The sequence below is a fragment of the Chrysemys picta genome, chromosome 2, assembly GCF_011386835.1.
Source record: "Chrysemys picta bellii isolate R12L10 chromosome 2, ASM1138683v2, whole genome shotgun sequence".
Lineage (NCBI taxonomy): Eukaryota > Metazoa > Chordata > Testudines > Emydidae > Chrysemys > Chrysemys picta.
Genome location: NC_088792.1, coordinates 235,379,659 through 235,393,557, shown reverse-complemented (window position 1 = coordinate 235,393,557; position 13,899 = coordinate 235,379,659). Strand labels below are relative to the sequence as shown.

At 48.8% G+C, this 13,899-nt stretch overlaps 1 protein-coding gene across 16 annotated transcripts in view; it reads left to right on the top strand.

The window, feature by feature from the left end:
* Positions 1-13,899, top strand: part of JPH1 (junctophilin 1) — a 115,002-nt gene that overhangs the window by 65,635 nt on the left and 35,468 nt on the right. For 13 of the 16 annotated variants that reach the window (XR_010598902.1, XR_006173138.2, XR_006173137.2 and 10 more), the window contains one exon: positions 4,351-4,469. Coding sequence is in view for 10 of the 16 variants with exons in the window: in XM_065585740.1 (XP_065441812.1) it covers positions 4,351-4,469 (119 nt within the window). In the remaining 6 variants the exon portion in view is untranslated. Of the gene's footprint in view, positions 1-4,350; positions 4,470-10,366; positions 10,513-13,899 lie in introns of those variants that run through there. The other 3 variants (XR_006173140.2, XR_006173139.2, XM_005306772.4) reach the window with 2 other exon arrangements.

Genomic DNA, 13,899 nt, shown 5'->3' with positions numbered 1-13,899 from the left:
GATCCTCAACTAGCAGGTATTGTAAACATACTGGAGGATACTGCGGAGAAATAAAATGATCTGGAGATCACAGAACAATGGAGAATTTTACATAGAATTTAAATTGAGATAAACGTTATACAGTATGCTTTTGTATCCCTGATAATTGATGTATAGAAGACATATGGCACTACATGTAAAGCACATTTAGGATTAGTGCAGAATGCCAATTAATGTTGCTTAAGCTTTTCAGCCCACAGTACACCTCGTTTAAGTCACTTTTCAGGTATAAGCAGATGGACATCTGTAGGATTGTACCAATGGGACTGATTTTGAAAAGCCTCTGATTTTTTGCCCACAGTTCTGTGGGTGTAATTGATGTCATTTAGATATTTAACTACCCTAGTGAATCAAAAAAGCAAGAATACATCTAATGACATTAGTTGCACCCACAGTTTAGAAAGCCGAGGCTTCTTTCAAACTGAAACCCTTTGGTTTAAATCCAAATATAATTTATAATAAAAGCAAGTACAGTAAAACTGAACTATTGACATTATAACAAGAATGATGATAAATTGTTTTCCATGTCCACTGCAGTAACAGAGATTTACTTTATATATTAGGAAAAGCTTTCTAACTACAGGGACAGTTAAACACTGGAATAGGCTTACAAGGGAGGTTGTGGAATCTCTATCGTTGGAGGGTTTTAAGAACAGGTTAGACAAATACCTGTCAGGGATTCTCAGGTCCTGCCTCAGTGCAGGGGGCTAGACTAGATGGCCTTTGAAGTTCCTTCCAGCCCTACATTTCTGTGATTTCCATGACTTCCCCCACTATGCACACTGTAGATATTTAGGGGGCCTCGGGTCTAGGAACAGTCAGAGTATAGAATATATGCTCATTGCTATAGAGCTATATTTATTGTACAAGAGGACTGTAGTTCAACTGCCACTGAAATAGCTTAATTGATCCTCTTCAATGATTGTGTTTTAGGAAACATTTTGGCCTCAGATGTTTTAAAGGACAGCTTTCTGATAGATTAAAGAGACCTGTACTAACAGGCAAAGGCATTAACAAGATCCAGCATCTGGAAACCAGACTATATATAAGCCACAATTTTTTAACAGTGAGGATAATTAACAATTAGAACAATTTACCTAGGGATGTGGTGGATATTCCATCACTTCAAGTTTTTAAATCAAAATTGGGTGCCTTTCTAAAGGGTATACTCTAGCTCATCCAGAAGTAACGGGCTTGATACAGGAATTGCCAAGTGAATGTCTATGAATGGTGTTATGCACAAGGTCAAAGTAGATGATCATAATGGTCACCCTGGTTTTAAAATCTAATCCACTAGTTTCTATGAACTTCCATACTAACAGTGGTAGTGTCTTTGATTCTTTTCAGTAATTATTATTCATACCTATTGCCATATTAGACACAAAAATACATAGTTACTCATTTATCTAGCTTGTTCATATATTTATACTATAATTACATTTTTGTAGTAAATAAGCAACTTTTTTTTTTAATCATGGACACTACTAAACTCTTCAGTTACCTGTGGGGGGAGGGGAAGGAGGAGTCAGAGAGATGAGGGAAGGAGAGTGAAGAATACTAAGAGCTTTCCCCACTCCCTCCTTCATAAGGGCCAGCGCAGTTTGGATCTCTGGGTATGTCTACACTGCAGTTAGACACCTGCAGCTGGCCCGTGACAGCTGACTTGGGCTTGAGCTGTGGGGCTGTTTAATTGCAGTCTAGACTTTCAGCCTGCACCCTGAGCTCTGGGACCCTTCCACCTCGCTGGGTCCTAGAGCCTGGGCCCCAGGCTAAGCCCAGAAGGCTGCACTGCAATTAAACAGTCCTGCAGCATGAGCCTGAGTCAGCTGGCACAGGACAACCATGGGTTTTTAATTGCAGCATAGATATACCCTCTGAGCTCGGGACCACAGAAACTGCTGCTTCTGTCTGCCCAGGGCGCACAGACTGTACATTACTTTAACAGACCGTGCAGACTGCAACACTAACCCTCACCCCTCACTCATCAGCAGAGGGATTGTGAAGAGCTGTGCTGCCCCAACATAGGGCTGAGTCTTTAAGTGCACAAACTACCTCTGAATAATCAAAGATATACCTAAATAGACTGTTTAACTTGTATATTAGATGTCTGCAACCCTATTTGACTTCAGGATGTTGTCTTCGTTTGCCTACATAGTGATTACACTAGCTGAATATAATTCATTATTTTGCAAAGCACTTCAAGACATCTTAAATGTAAAAGCAATTATATAAAACCAAATTACATTCTGTGCAATTATAGTTGGTATAATCTGGATGACGTCCCATGTACTTGGAGGTGGCTATTTTTCTAGTTCTAATTATTTTGGTTTCTAAAGCTGTTTGTAGTTGCTGAAATGTTGGGGGAAGTTTTATCAGGATCCTCTGACTGCATTATAATGATTTTTTTCTAAATCTCTTTTCCATTATGGTACTTTTGTACCTGTATGATCAGTTCTGTCCTCTGTCAAAGCCAGCTACATTTTTTTAATTTTGGAAAATGAAGAACAGGGAGGTACTGTATAAAGCCCTTTAGCATCTATTAGGAACAGTTTATTTTAGATCTCTAAACTTTGCAACACCAAGGCTTAGATTTGCATCTATTTATAAATTTCCATGATATTTTCATCAAAAGTAAATGTATGCGATCATTATTATGTATTTGCTTGTATTACCATCTTTCTTGATAAATGAATACAAATTTGCTTGTTTGAGTTCCCTGGCAAGAAAACCTTGCAACTGATCAGCTTTGTCTTCACATGATGCCACCTTTTAAGGCTGGGCCATTGTGATGGGTTGAATCACAGAAACCCCCTTGGGAGCTGCTACCTGATGTGCCAAGACTACCCCTGCTTCTGTTTTCCCTGCCAGCTCAGGACTCCAGCACCCTGTCTTGCTGAGCCAGACACTCCCGTCTGCTCCAACACGGACCCAGGGTCTGAATCACTTGCCCCAAAGCTGCAAGTTTACCTGAAAACAGCTCACAGAAGTGTGCTTGTCTTTAGCACTCAGATGCCCAACTCCCAATGGGATCTAAACCCAAATAAATCCGTTTTACCCTGCATAAAGCTTATGCAGGGCAAACTCATAAATTGTTTGCCGTCTATAACACTGATAGAGAGATATGCACAGCTGTTTGCTCCCCCAGGTATTAATACATACTCTGAGTAAATTACTAAATAAAAAGTGGTTTTATTAAATACAGAAAATAGGATTTAAGTGGTTCCAAGTAGTAACAGACAGAACAAAGTAAGTCACCAAGCAAAATAAAATAAAATGTGCAAATCTATGCCTAATCAAACTGAATACAGATAATCTCACCCTCAGAGATGCTTCAGTAAGTTTTTTCTAAGACTGGACACCTTCCAGGCCTGGGCACAATTCTTTCCCCAGGTACAGCTCTTGTTCCAGCTCAGGTGATAGCTAAGGGATTCTTCATGATGGCTTCTCTCTCCCCTTTGTTCTCTTCCACCCCTTTATATATCTTTTGCATAAGGCGGGAACCCTTTGTCCCTCTGGGTTTCCACCCCCCCTCACTGGAAAAGCACCAGGTTAAAGATGGATTCCAGTTCAGGCAACATGATCACATATCACTGCAAGACTTCATTACTCACTTGCCAGCACACACACATATACAGGAAGACTCTGCAGACAAAGGGAGTCATCAAGATTCCAAACCATCATTAATGGCCCACACTTTACATAATTACAATAGGCCCTCAGAGTTATATTTATATTTCTAGTTTTAGATACAAGAGTGGTACATTTATACAAATCAGATGATCACACTCAGTAGATTATAAGCTTTGTAATGATACCTTACAAGAGACCTTTTGCATGAAGCATATCCCAGTTACGTTACATTCACTTTTTACCATATTTTTTCTAAAACTATCCCAGTTACATTATATTCGCTTATTATCATGTTTTTCTAAAACCATATAGACTGCACAACGTCACAGCCATATTTCCTACTGACTGTACTTCATTAAAATCACCTTTATATAAATTTCAGCTGAGCAGACTGAAGAAAAATTCCCAAAGCATCAAACAAAAATATTTTCCATTCACTTCCAACCTAGGCTGATTATAGCAGACCAATACTTGTCCCAATATTATTTGTGTAGACTTCATGGGTCATGATAACTTGTATGAAGGTTTGCTGTTTTGCAGTTATTCACAATCAACAGGCGTAATCCTCTGGTTATGCTTCATCATTTCTTTTCCAGAGACGATAATACTTTGCTCTCTGGTGTATTAATGCAACTAACAAAAAGGCATCTATGCATATAAACCCTTTTCTGCTCTGTCTAGAACTGCACATGCAAGAGCTAAAGCTGATGCTGCGGATCAGGCTGCTCAGGCTGCTCGCCAGGAAAGTGATATTGCAAGAGCAGTTGCCAGAGAACTGTCACCAAGTTTCTACCAACCAGGTAAAGTTTTGATTGGTTTGGTTTGGGTTTTGGTTTGGGGGATATTTTCCTTTTTATATTTTTTAAAGGGTTCTTTGTTAAATTAAAAAGTTCATCCCATTTTTAATTTCATCACTTACTCAGAAACCATAGTTGTGTGTAGGCAATGAAGGGCACTTATTGTTCAAGAGGGTTTTGTTTTTATTGTATTATCATTTGGTAACAAATAGCACTTTCTATAAAACCTTTCACTGTTGGAGTGTCAGTGTCAAGAGGTTATAGGAGTATGCTGTGTCTCCCTTAAGTTTGAAGTTAGAGTAAGTCTAACTCTGTCTTTAGAAAACATAATACAACTGAATTATCAGAGTTATTTCTATGCCATGTTCATTACAGGCCAAATCCTGAAATCGTTACTAAATCTTGGGAAGTCAATGACAGCTTTGCCTGGACTAAGAACTAAGTAAAAAAACAGAGGGCTAGATTGTGTCTGACCCTTACCCAAATGTGTTAGTCCCAGTACTCAAAGTATCACAAAAATTGCTCCACCCCAATTTCCCACCTGTAGATCTGCCCATTCACAGCCCCTATTCGTTGGCCATGTGGTGGAGAGGGGATAATAAGAAGCACTGGAATGTTTACCATATGTTAGGTAAACATGTCCTTCAAATGTCATTTAAAAAGTAATTGATGAAAATAAAAAAGATTCAAAAACCTGTAGACCAAAAAGAACTTCAATTCTTCTTCGAGTGCTTGCTCATGTCGATTCCATTGCAGGTGTGCATGCCCACGTGCGCGGTTGTCGGAGATTTTTGCCTTAGCGGTATCTGTAGGGTCAGCTGTGGTGCCCCTCCTTGAGTGCTGCGCTCATCCGTCGATGTATCAGGCGCCGCTGACCTACACCCTCTCAGTTCCTTCTTACCGCCCGTGGTGGTTAATCAGAACACCTTTGCTTGCGTAGCAAGGGCTAGCGGTTTCATCTCTTCTGACTGCGAGCCTTAGGGCCATGTAAATAGTTGTTCATATTAGCGGTAAGTAGTTGTTAAGTGTAGTTAGAAGTCAGAGTCCCACTGGGGACTTCACCCCAGGCAGGGCATGCCCCAGTCTCTGGGGTTTAAGCCGATGCCTGTGAGCGCTCCCCATGGCAGCTGCCTCAAGTGCTTGAGGGAATCACAAGCAAAGGGCAAGTGTTGCATTTGTAAAGACTTTCGACTCAGGACTCAGAAAGAACATGCTATTTGTTTGCGGGCTCTCCTCATAGAGGCTGCCCTCTGACTGGCTTCCGAGCCATCCCAGCCGGACTCGACCCCTAGAACCTCAGCCTCGGTGTGTAGCGCATCCCCAGCACCGCTCCCCAAAAGAAAACTAAGAAACATGGCTCCCCGGCACCGGGCAAGAAAGGCCATGGGGCATTGGGCAAAAGACCCAGTTCAGGCAACCCAGCCACTCCAGAGCCATGTGGACGTGCCTCCCCAGTCAGGGCCCTTAACTCCTTAAAGGATCCACCACCGACTCCCAGGAGTAGGAGGGGACCCAAACTTGTGGTGACATGGACACCTTCCCAAGCTTCCCCCCGTGCCAACAGAACAGAGGTCTCTGCCCGCGCTGTTGGCACCGCGTGTGCCACAGGACACAGCGAAAGCTCCCTACGAGGACAAACCAGCTACCAGGACCCCCAGGAGGACAATGGAGGGCCGCTGATCCCCTGAGCCAAGGCAGCGCTCTCCATCTCCGTGCCGCAGATCTCTGGCGTCACAGTCCAGATCCTTTGGGGCTTGCCCTTGGTCACTGGCACTGCGTTCACGGTCTCCACCATCTCAACACGGATCACCTAGGGGGAGGCGCCGGTCACTGTACTACAGGCACCGTTTGCCCTCCCGCTGGTCGTCCTCCCGGTGCAGATCTCTGTTGCCTGCCCCGTGAGAGCACTCCCTGTCGCAATACCAGTCCCCCCGGCACTGGTCTCCACGACATCGGCACTGGTCCTCCCATTCGAAGCACCAGTCTCCGGCAGCAACAGTCAGCAGGCAAGCACAGGCTGTGACGGCCCTGCCATGCCACCAGAAGAAGATTCCTCCAGCATGGAAGGGCAGTTCAGCCCCTCAGCAAGACTCCACCTTGGCAGCCCGGCCAGTGGCCCTATTGGAGTGCATGGGGCATGCCGGTGATGCCAGTGCCCCCTTTGCACTGCTTATCTGCCGCCTCCTTGGAGCAACAGTTGATGGCACTGGGCTCAGTGCATGAAATGCGCTCAGAGGTCAGGATAGAGGAGACAGTGCCCACCCCAAAACCCCTTCCCCATGGGAGATAATGTCCGGGGGCCTCCCCTGGCTGTACAATCATCGTCTCCGGACAAGGCGGTCACGGGACCCTCAAGGGCCAGCCCACTGGACAATTTTAAGGAACACCAGGCCCTGCTTCAATGGGTGACAGAGAACTTGGGCAAGAGGTGGAGGAGATGGCTGAGCAAGCGGACACCTTGTTCGGTGTGCTCTCAGCCTCTACCCCTGCCCGTGTGGCACTACCAGTGCATGACAGAGTCCTGAAAATTGCCAAGGCCCTCTGGCAAACCCCATCGTCCATCCCTCCCACCTCCAAAACGGCCAAAAAGAAGTACTTCATCCTGGCCCAAGCATTTAAGTACCTATATACCCACCCACCTCCGGGCTCGCTGGTCGTCTCTGTGGACAACAAGAAGGACAAGTAGGGGCACACCAGTTCAACTCCGAAAAATAAAGAGGCCAAAAGACTAGACCTTTTCAGGAGGAAAATGTATTCAATAGCCAGCCTGCAACCACCAGGCCTCTTGGGCAGGTACAGTTTTAACTTATGGAACTCCCTCTGTAAGTTCAAGGAGTCCCTCCCTCAAGGGTTGGCCCAATAATTCGGCTCCCTGGTGGAGGAGGGTACCATGACAGTGTGGTGGTCTCTCCAAATGGCCTGGGACACGGCAGATTCGGTGGCTAGGGTGGTCACATCGGCGGTGGCCATGAGGCGCAGCTCCTGGCTTCAGACTGCTGGCCTGTCCCAAGAAATGCAGACCTAAATCCAGGACCTCCCATTCGGGACTGTCTCTTTGCGGAGCAAATGGGTGCGAGGCTCCATGGGTTAAAGGAAACTCGGGCCACCCTTTGTTTGCTAGGTATGCATATGCCGCAGTCTGCAAGGAAGAAGTTCCGGCCGCCCCCGCCACCAAGGCTTGGCAGTCTCATCAGGGGTCTGCAAGGAGAAGGGATAGAGACACAAACTCTGGTTGTTGCGCCCCTTCCTGCTCCCACTCACCCACACAGCCCAACCTGGCAAAGCATCCTGGGGGTCAGAAGTGCTCATTTTGAAAGTGTGCTCGAGAGCGACGACCCAGCAAGCTCCCCGGATCCACCTTGTTCTTTCCTTGACCATCTTTGTCCCTACCATTCGGTCTGGTTGTGGGTCACCTCAGACCGCTGAGTGCTGGACATAGTATCTCTGGGCTATACCCTGCAATTCTCGGCCGCCCCTCCGTCCTACCCCCCCCTGCCCCATCCCTCTTCAGGGGCCCTTCTTACAAGGAATTCTTCATTCAAGAGGTCGAAAACTTCCTGTACTTGGGGGGGGGGGGTGGAGGAGGGTCCTCAGGACATGAAAGGAAAGGGGTTCTATTCCCACTACTTCCTAATCCCAAAAGCAAAAGGGGGCCTCAAACCAATTCTGCACCTGCGTCACCTCAACAAGTCTCTCAGGAAGTTGAAGTTTCTCATGGTCTCCCTGGCCTCCATCATCCCCTCCCTGGATCCAGAAGACTGGTCTGCTCCCCTCGACTTGAAGGATGCTTATTTCCATATTCCAAGGTCACAGACATTTCCTATGTTTCATAGTAAGCGGATGCCATTTTCAGTTCATGGCACTGCCCTTTGGCCTCTCATCGGCCCCAAAGGTGTTCACAAAATGTAGGGTGCCAGTGGCTGCATAACTGAGACGTCAAGGGGTCCAGGTCTTCCCGTATCTCGACGACTGGCTTATCAAGGGCAGGTCTCGGGAACAAGTGCAGAGGAGCTAAGTCTGGAGCATTCCACCTGCCGCAACCTGGGCCTGTTAATAATAAATGAGAAAAAATCCACCTTAAAGCCAATCCAGTGAATAGAGTTCATTGGTTTAGTTCTCAACTGCATGCGAGCCAGGGCCTTCCTTCTGGTAGCGCGTTTTCAGGACATGTCAAACCTGATCCCCCATGTGAAGAACCACCCGCTCTCCACGGCTCACATCTGCTGCAGTTGTTGGGCCACATGGCTGCGCCCAAATTTGGCAGCACTGCACTTGACAGCATGGCTACTGCATGGTTGAATGCGGACGAACGGGAATGCTCAGCCCAGGTTCAGCAGGTCTTGTGGGTAGCGGAAAACCCCTCCACCAGAGCGACTTGCCTGGCCAAGTGGAAAACGTTCACGGGCTGGGCCTCGGAATGGCCTCGCAGGCTTCGCTGCAGGAGATCCTGGATTATCTGCTGCACCTCAAACTCCAAGGTTTGTCCCTATCTTTGATCAAGGTCCACCTGGACGCTATCTCGGCTTTCCACCCTCCGTTCCAAGTCAGATCAATCTTCGCTCACGACATGACGGGCTGGTTTTTGAAAGGCCTGGAGCATCTCTACCTGCACGTCCAGGATCCCGTCCCTCCCTGGGACCTGAATCTCATGCTGTTGAGGCTCATGGGGCCTCCCTTCGAGCCTTTAGCTTCCTGCTCTCTCCTGCTTCTCGCCTGGAAGGTTTCGTTCCTGGTTGCAATAACATCGGCCCACAGGGTGTCCGAGATCAGGTGGTTCAGAACCGCCCTATATGGTCTTCTATAAGGATAAGGTCCAGCTGTGACCGCACAGGCGTTTCTGCCTAAGACAGTTTCCCAGTTTCATACGACACAGGAAAGGACATATACTTACTCGTCTGCTTTCCAAAGCCTCATATGTCAGATGAGAAACTCAGGCTGCACTCCCTGAACGTCGGAAGGGTGTTGGCCTTCTACATAGATAGAACGAAGGCGTTCCGAAAGTCAATGCAGTTGTTCATTGCAGTGGCAGACAGACTAAAAAGTCGCCTAATGTCTGCTCAAAGGATTTCATCCTGGATCACTGCCTGCATCGGCTACTGCTTTGAGCTGGCAAAAGTTGCTCCGCCAGCAATCGTGACGGCACACTTGACTAAGGCGCAAGTGTTGTCAGCGCCCTTCCTGGCCCAGGTACCAGTCCAAAAGATCTGTAGGACCACTACCTGGTCGTCTGTCCACATGTTCGCATCTTGTTATGCACTTACCCAGCAAACTCGAGACGATGCTGGCTTTGACAGAGCAGTGCTTCAAGCTGCATGACCATGAACTCCGAGCCCACCTCCATGGACACTGCTTGTGAGTCACCTAGAATGGAATCGACATGAGCAAGCACTCAAAGAAGAAAAACTGCTTACCTACCTTTTCGTAACTGTTCTTTGAGATGTGTTGCTCATGTCCATTCCATTACCCCGCCCTCCTGCCCTCTATCGGAGTTACCCGGCAGGAAGGAACTGGGAGGGTGTAGGGGCAGCTGCGCCTGATATACTGACATATGAGCTAGGGATGTAAAAGTTTAACCGGTTTCTGTTAACAATTAAACTCCACTGGGGTCCCGGCTGCCAGCCCCGTGCGCCCGGGGTTCTGCTGCCGCCTGTGCCCGGCATCCCGGTGCACCGGGGTCCCGGCAGCCGGGACTCTGGGTGCAGGTTGGCAGCCAGGACCCCGGGTGTGCTGGGGTCCCCAGGTGCGGGGCCAGCAGCGGAGTCCCACGTAAAACGTGGAGGTGCTGCAGCACCCCCTCTGCCCCACACTCCTAGTTCCCCAGTTAAACGTTTAACCTTGTAACCGATAGAATTTTAATCGGGTACATGGTTATTGTTTTTATACGTTATTTATATCCCTAGCATGAGCGCGGCACTCAAGGGGTACCACAGCCGATCCTACGGATGCCACTAAGGCAAAAATCTCCAACGACCGGGCACGTGGGCGTGCACACCTAAAATGGAATGAACATGAGCAGCACATCTTGAAGAACAACAGTTACGAAAAGGTGGGTAACCGTTTTTTATCTAGCATTAATATGTATTTTCAGAATATTATTTGGTCTCTTATAATGTCCAATAAGAACATTAGAACAGCCATACTCGGACAGATCAGTGGTGCATCTAGCCCAGTATCCTGTCTCTGACAGCGGCTGATGATTCAGAGGGAATGTACAGAACAGAGCAATTTCATGTGATCCACTCCCTGTCTTCCAATCACAGTTTTTGGCAGTTGGAGGTTTAGGGACACCTGGAGCATAGGGTCGTGCAGGGCCAGCTCCAGGCACCAGCCCTCCAAGCATGTGCTTGGGGCGGCACCTGGAGGGGGGCGGCGCTCACCCGGGGAGAGCGGGGCCGCAGCCAGGCTCTCCGCCCTCCTCCCGGCGCTCCAGCCGGTCGGGGAGAGCGGGGCCCCGGCTGGGCTCTCCGCCCTCCTCCCGGTGCTCCGGCCGGTCGGGGAGAGCGGGGACGTGGCCGGGCTCTCCGCCCTCCCGCCAGCGCTCCGGCCGCCGGGAAGAGCGGGGCCACAGCCGGGCTTGGCACCCTCCCCTGCCGCGCTCCCCACCGGGGGGCTGGGGGGCGGCGGGAGGCTTTTTTGCCTGGGGCGGCAAAAAAGCCAGAGCCGGCCCTGGGGTCGTGTCCTTGACCATCTTGGCTGAAAGTCATTGATGTACCTATCCTCCATGAACTTATCCTTTGTGAATCCAGTCATACTTTTGGCTTTCAGAACGTCCCCCTGACACAGGTTCCGTAGGTTGACTGTGTGTTTGTGTGAAGAAGTACTTCCTTTTGTTTGTTTTAAACCTGCTGCCTGTTAATTTCATTGGGTGATCCCTAGTTCTTGTGTTATGTGAAGTGGTAAATAACACTTCCCTATTCACTTTCTCCTTACTATTAATGATTTTATAGACCTCTGTCATATCCCGCCTTAGTCAAGAGTTACAGCTCTTTGATTACCTTTCTAGGGCAGAGGTCCCCAAACTTTTTACCTTGTGCCCCACCTTACCCCTGTCCACTCCTCTCCCACCCCCTCCTGCACCCCCCCCCATCCCCTGGCAGAGGTGGGAGCCGGGATGCAGCTCCGGGAGGGTGGGACACAGACAGGGGTAAAGAGGTCGAGGTTGGGGCCATGGTGGGCATGGGGCCAGGCCTCAGCCGCATCCCCCCCCCCCGAATGTTCTCCATGCCCCACAGTTTGGGGACCTCTGTTCTAGGGCTTCACTCCAGGTTATAGCTCAATTTTCCTATTAACTTGTCCCGCTATCAAGACAAAAAACCCTCCTCCCTCATTTATGGGATATGGTTGAAATCACATGAGTTAGCTAACATGGTTCAGGGAGTAAGGCAGACCTCAAGTGAGCTTCCCACTCAAGCTATCTGTAGTGTGTTGTAACCCAGCAGTTGAAGGCCACTAGTCCTCCAGTGCCTTCCCACAATCTCCCAGCGCCCTCACCCTGTGACCTTTTCTTACCACCAACCTATTCCCTCTTTCCTTACCAAAAGTCACCAACCACTGGAAATAAGGCAGCTTAGCATCCTGGCTCCATAGTTGCAATGTGCCTTCCAGTACCTGCAACTACACTCATTTCCAGAGCATAAGCTCAGAACGATTTCCGGGATACACATGCGGAGACAATACATGGGAAACCACACATTTCATGATCTTCTGAAACTTTATTTTAAAATGAGTTTATTTTTTTTGGTCTCAGCATGCTTTATTCTCATAATCTTGGAACTTAGTCTGCAAAAAAAAAAAAATTGAGCCAAAACAAAGAAATGTATTATTACATCTCAAACTACAATACATCCTCATGATTATAAAGAGCAGTTTCTTTGTTTTGACAAAACCTTTCTATATAATATAAATATAGGATGCGCTATCGCTATTTCTACCCTACTTGTGTGTGTATTTTCCTAAGATCGGTATAAGGTCACATCCTGGAAGTGCTCCCAATGATTTCAAATGTTGCAGTAAAGGCGTGTATCTAGGACAGTGGTCTCCAACCTTTTTACGCCTAAGTTCACTTTTTTGAATTTAAGGGCAACCCAGGATCTACCCTGCCCCTTCCCCAAAGCCTCACCCCCGCTCACTCCATCCCCCATCTCCCCGTCGGTTACTCTTCCCCACCCTTGCTCACTTTCACTGGGCTGGGGCAGGGGGTTGGTGTTCGGGAGGGAGTGCGGGCTCTGGGCTGGGGCCAAAGAGTTCACAGCGTGGGAGGAGGCGCTGGGCTGAGCCTGGGGCAGGGGATTGGGGTGCAGGAGGAGGTGCGAGGTGCTGGCTCTGGGAGGGGGGGTCAGGGCTGGGGCAGGGGGCTTGGTGCAGGAGGGGGTGAGGGCTGCAAGCTCTGGGAGGGTGTTTGGGTGCAGGAGGGGTTAGGGCAGAATGTTGTGGTGCAAGAGGGAGTGCGGGGTGCTGGCTCTGGGAGGGGGGGCAGGGCTGGGGCAGGGGCTTGGTGCAGGAGGGGGTGAGGGCTGCAAGCTCTGGGAGGGTGTTTGGGTGCAGGACGGGTTAGGGCAGAATGTTGTGGTGCAGGAGGGAGTGCGGGGTGCTGGCTCTGGGAGGGGGGGCAGGGCTGGGGCAGGGGGTTGGGGTGTTGGAGGGGTATGGGGTGCTGGCTCTGGGAGGGGGCTCAGGACTGGGGGTTGAGATGCGGCCTCCCACCAGGTGGCACTTACTGTGGCCAGCTCCCGGTCGGCGGTGCAGTGAGGCTAATGCAGGTTCCTGCCTATCCTGGTCCTACGCCACTCCTGTAAGGGACCAACATGCCTCTGTGGCCCCTGAGAGGGGGCGGGGAGCACATGGCTCTGCACGCTGCCCTTCTCTGCAGGCACTTCCCCCAAAGCTCCCATTGTCCACAGTTCCCCATTCCCGGCCAATGGGAGCTGCAGGGGTGGTGCTTGCAGGCAGGAGCAGCACGCGGAGACCCCTCCTCATCCCATGGCTGCAGGGACGTGCCGGCCGCTTCTGGAAGTGGTGTGGGGCTGCGGCAGGCAGGGAGTCGGCCTTAGCGGCAGCCCCGCTACACCACCGGAGAGCGCGATCAACTGGGAGAGTCCCCAGGATTGACCAGTCGATCGCAAACAATGGGTTGGTGACCACTGATCTAGGAGAATCACTGGCTTAAACACAGTGCAGTCTTTCACATGAACAATTTAGGTAGGCAGTTTTGTCTCTCTAGAGTGCAAAGTGACATTAATGTAACTGTTATGTAACTATTAGCTTACAGACTACAAAAGCAATAAAAGGTCAAATAATAATGATTTAAATTTGATTTTCTAAGTTTCTTTTATAATAGTTCATTTTGGATTATATACTGGTATATGTAAAGCAAACAAGTGTAGAAAGGCGTATGGACAGAGAAAAATTAATCTAAATTTTGAATACATTCACA